The sequence below is a fragment of the Chiloscyllium plagiosum genome, chromosome 7 (genome assembly GCF_004010195.1).
Source record: "Chiloscyllium plagiosum isolate BGI_BamShark_2017 chromosome 7, ASM401019v2, whole genome shotgun sequence".
Classification (NCBI taxonomy): Eukaryota; Metazoa; Chordata; class Chondrichthyes; order Orectolobiformes; family Hemiscylliidae; genus Chiloscyllium; species Chiloscyllium plagiosum.
In genome coordinates this window covers 88,581,710-88,585,961 of record NC_057716.1, presented here as the reverse complement: position 1 = coordinate 88,585,961, position 4,252 = coordinate 88,581,710, and the positions used below count along the sequence as shown (strand labels likewise).

The 4,252-nt window shown below is 40.7% G+C and overlaps 1 protein-coding gene across 23 annotated transcripts in view; it reads left to right on the top strand.

Annotated features, from left to right (window-relative positions):
- The window catches only part of neb (nebulin), a 270,517-nt gene that overhangs the window by 241,261 nt on the left and 25,004 nt on the right, over window positions 1–4,252 (top strand). For all 23 annotated transcript variants that reach the window (XM_043694176.1, XM_043694181.1, XM_043694178.1 and 20 more), the window contains 2 exons: window positions 1,505–1,615; window positions 2,071–2,181. In XM_043694176.1, coding sequence (XP_043550111.1) covers window positions 1,505–1,615; window positions 2,071–2,181 — 222 coding nt within the window. The remainder of the gene's footprint in view (window positions 1–1,504; window positions 1,616–2,070; window positions 2,182–4,252) is intronic.

Genomic DNA, 4,252 nt, shown 5'->3' with positions numbered 1-4,252 from the left:
GTTGACAGTGAAGACGAAAAGATCATTGCCAACGGTTCTGCAATTTCCTCTCTTGCTTCCCACATTTCCCGTCAGGATATGTCCCGTCAGGCCCGGGGGACTTGTCTATCCTCAAGTTTTTCAAAATGACCAACACATCTTCCTTCCTAACACGTATCTCCTCTAGCTTACCAGTCCGTTTCATACTCTCCTCTTCAACAATACGGTCCCTCTCGTTCGTAAATACTGAAGAAAAGTACTCATTCAAGACCTCTCCTATCTCTTCCGACTCAATACACAGTCTCCCACTACTGTCCTTGATCGGACCTACCCTCATTCTCGTCATTCTCATGTTTCTCACATACACATAAAAGGCCTTGGGGTTATCCTTGATCCTACCTGCCAAAGATTTTTCATGCCCTCTCTTGCTCTCCTAATCCCTTTCTTCAGCTCCCTCCTGGCTATCGTGTATCTCTCCAACGCTCTGTCTGAACCTTGTTTCCTCAACCTTATGTAAGCCTCCTTCTTCCACTTTACATGACATTCAACCTCCCTCATCAACCAAGGTTTCCTCACACGACCATCTGTTTCCTGCCTGATAGGTACATACATATCAAGGACACGTCGTATCTGTTCTTTGAAAAAGTTCCACATTTCAACGACATCCTTCCCTGACAGCCTATGCTCCCAACTTATGCTCCTCAGATCTTGTCTTGCAGCATTGTATTTACCCTTCCCCCAAATGTAAAACCTACCTTGTTGCACGCACCGATCTCTCTCCATAACCAAGGTGAAAGTCACAGAATTGTGGTTACCATCACCAAAATGCTCACCCACTAACAAGCCCATCACTTGAATCTTGTATGTTTCAATAAGGCCACCTCCTATTCTCTATCTCTCTCCATAACCAAGGTGAAAGTCACAGAATTGTGGTCACCATCACCAAAATGCTCACCCACTAACAAGCCATCACTTGAATCTTGTATGTTTCAATAAGGCCACCTCCTATTCTTCTAAATTCCAGTGAATACAGGCACAATCTATTCAACCTCTCCTCAGAAATCAATCCTCCATCCATGGTATCTGCGTAGTGAACCTTCTCTGGATTGCCTCCAATGCCAATATATATTTCTTAGATTGATGTGTGCAAAACTGTTCGCAGTATTGCACGTGGAGCATGTCTTGTGTCCTGCATAGTTTTAGCAAAGGCTCCCACTTTTATACTCTATTCACTATGAAATAGAGGCCAACTAAGTTGGATGCCAGCTTTTTGTGATTTAGAAATAAAGGCTCCCAAATCCCTTTCTCTGCAGCTTTCTGCAGTCTTTCTCCATTTAACTAATATTCAGCTGCCAAAGAGTATAACTTCGCAATAGTACATTTTGTGGAACTGTATAAAAATGACTATACCCACCAAGAATGTTTTAAGAATTTTCAATTGTCTGTTATATACATGCTGACCACTTATTTTTAATTCTGCTGCAAATTTCTTGTCTACTTTATTTCTTCTCCCTATCACCAATAGAAAGAATATAAGAAGGATTTGGAAGAGCACATAAAAGGCAGGAATCTTTCTGGTTTGGAGATTACGCCCGCAATGTTGCATGTCAAATATGCAACTAAAATAGGCTGTGAGGTATCCAGTCTATTTCTTTGTTGTTTAACAATTTGAAAAGTAATTATTGCTTTGTGTTGAAACAAATAAAATTTGGAGTATGTCATGAGTAAGTTCATGCACAACCATGTTTTCACTAATCATGAAAAAAATTTTCTGCATATTTTTAAGCATTTTGTTTATAATTTGTAAAATAATTTAGTTATTCATTGGCTTGTACTCTATCTTTTGCTGGTGTCTCTCTCAGTATTTGGCAATTATGCATCATGTTCATTCAGAGCATTGTCACGCTAATTTCTTGTAATGCTAATGTAAAGAAACTTGCATTTCAGTCAATTAATTGTGCTTGAAGTGTTTTATCTATCTTAACACAATGAAAGATGTGTGTGTCATTCTGTTGTCTAGTCTCAGTTTACTGTCTGGGCAGAAATGTCATATAGTCAGTATTTCTGTAGCTATTTTTTCCATTTCTTTAGAAAGAGTACAGGAAGGATCTCGAGGAAGGTGTGAAGGGTAAGGGCTTAACGGTGGTTGAGGAGACTCCTGAGATGATGCGAGCAAGGAATGCCACGTACATTCTCAATGAGGTAAATATAACCCAGTGTCAGCAATGTGTGTCCTGTGCTCAGGGTAACGAAATGTTACATTCTATTGAGTTATGAAAATATTGTAGGGCACACTTTCCTACTGTAGCAAAGAAGTCAAAATTTGTCATAATAGCAGAGGACCATAGGGCTACTCTGTCATTAGAGGTGATAGTTTTATCTGAAGGTCACCTCAAGTGAGGGGTGAAATTAAGAAGGTGGGACCTAATGGTGATCTCAGCTGGTATGGGAATTGACACCATGCTGTTGGCATCACTGTATACAGCAAACCATCCATCCAGCCAACTGAACTAACAAAGAACAAAAGAACATGGTGGTTAACACCGCTGTCCCTCACAGCGCCAGAGACCCGGGTTCAATTCCCGCCTCGGGCAACTCTCTGTGTTGAGTTTGCACATTGTCCCCGTGTCTGCGTTGGTTTCCTCCGGGTGCTCCGGTTCCCTCCCACAGTCCAAAGATATGCAGGTTAGGTGAATTGGCCATGCTAAATTGCCGTAGTGTTAGGTGAAGGGGTAAATGTAGGGGAATGGGTCTGGGTGGGTTGCTCTTCGGAGGGTCGGTGTGGACTTGTTGGGCCGAAGGGCCTGTTCCACACTGTAAGTAATCTAATCTAATCTAAAAAAAATACAGCACAGCAATAGGCCCTGCAAGCCCTGCAAGCCTGTGCCAATCCAAATCGTCTATCTAAATTTGTTGCCTATTTTCTAAGGATCTCTATCCCTCTGCTCCCTGCCCATTCATGTATCTGTCTAGATACATCTTAAATGATGTTATCATGCCCACCTCTACCACCTCCTCTGGGAACTCATTCCAGGCATCCACCACCCTGTGCCTAAAGAACTTTTGATGTTAAGCTCATACCTTTAGCTCATACACTTTACCTATTAGAAATATATTAGCAGATTTCTCAGAATGGCCTAGTATGATTGAACTATCTAAATGCATGATCATATCCTTTATATCTACATGTGCTTATATTTCTGTTTGTTTCCATAATTTGGAAACAGATATTGGAATTGACAGGAAGTATGTTTGACTTTTCTTTCTGCCCCATGCCCTAGGATTGTTGAAGCCAATTGTAGAGGTACCAATGCTTCCTACAATAATTCATGGATATTTATCTGCCTCTTTTAGATTTTAAAAAGTGATGATACCCTTTTCTCTCAGTAGTTTAGTGTCCTTGTAAAATTAGACCAATTTTACGTACAGTTTTGGTCAGATTTAAACATTAATTTGACTGTCTCAAAGGAATTGTTGACATTGATTGAGTTTTTTGAAGAAGTAAAAAAGAGAATTAATGAGGGCAGAGCGGTAGATGTGATCAATATGGACTTCAGTAAGGCATTCGGCAAGGTTCAGAAACATGGCTCAGGAATGGGCAGGACTGGCAGCTTAATGTTCCAGGATACAAATGCTCCAGGAAGGATAGAAAGGGAGGCAAGGGCAGAAGGGGAATGGCGTTTTTGATAAGGGATAGCATTACAGCTGTACTGAGGGAGGATATTCCTGGAAATATATCAGGGAAGTTATTTGGGTGGAACTGAGAAATAAGAAAGGGATGATAACCTTATTGGGATTGTATTATAGACCCCCTAATAGTCAGAGGAAAATTGAGAAACAAACTTGTAAGGAGATCTCAGCTATCTGTAAGAATAATAGGGTGGTTATGGTAGTGAATTTTAACTTTCCAAACATAGACTGGGAATGCCATAGTGTAAAAGGTTTAGATCGAGAGGAATTTCTTAAGTGCGTACAAGACAATTTTCTGATTCAGAATGTGGATGTACCTAATAGAGAAGGTGCAAAACTTGACCTACTCTTGGGAAATAAGGCAGGGCAGGTGACTAAGGTGTCAGTGGGGGAGCACTTTGGGGCCAGCGACCATAATTCTATTAGATTTTAAATAGTGATGGAAAAGGATAGATCTAAAAGTTGAAGTTCTAAATTGGAGAAAGGCCAATTTTGATAGTATTAGGCAAGAACTTTCAAAAGCTGATTGGGGGCAGATGTTCACAGGTAAAGGGACGGCTGGAAAATGGGAAGCCTTCAGAAA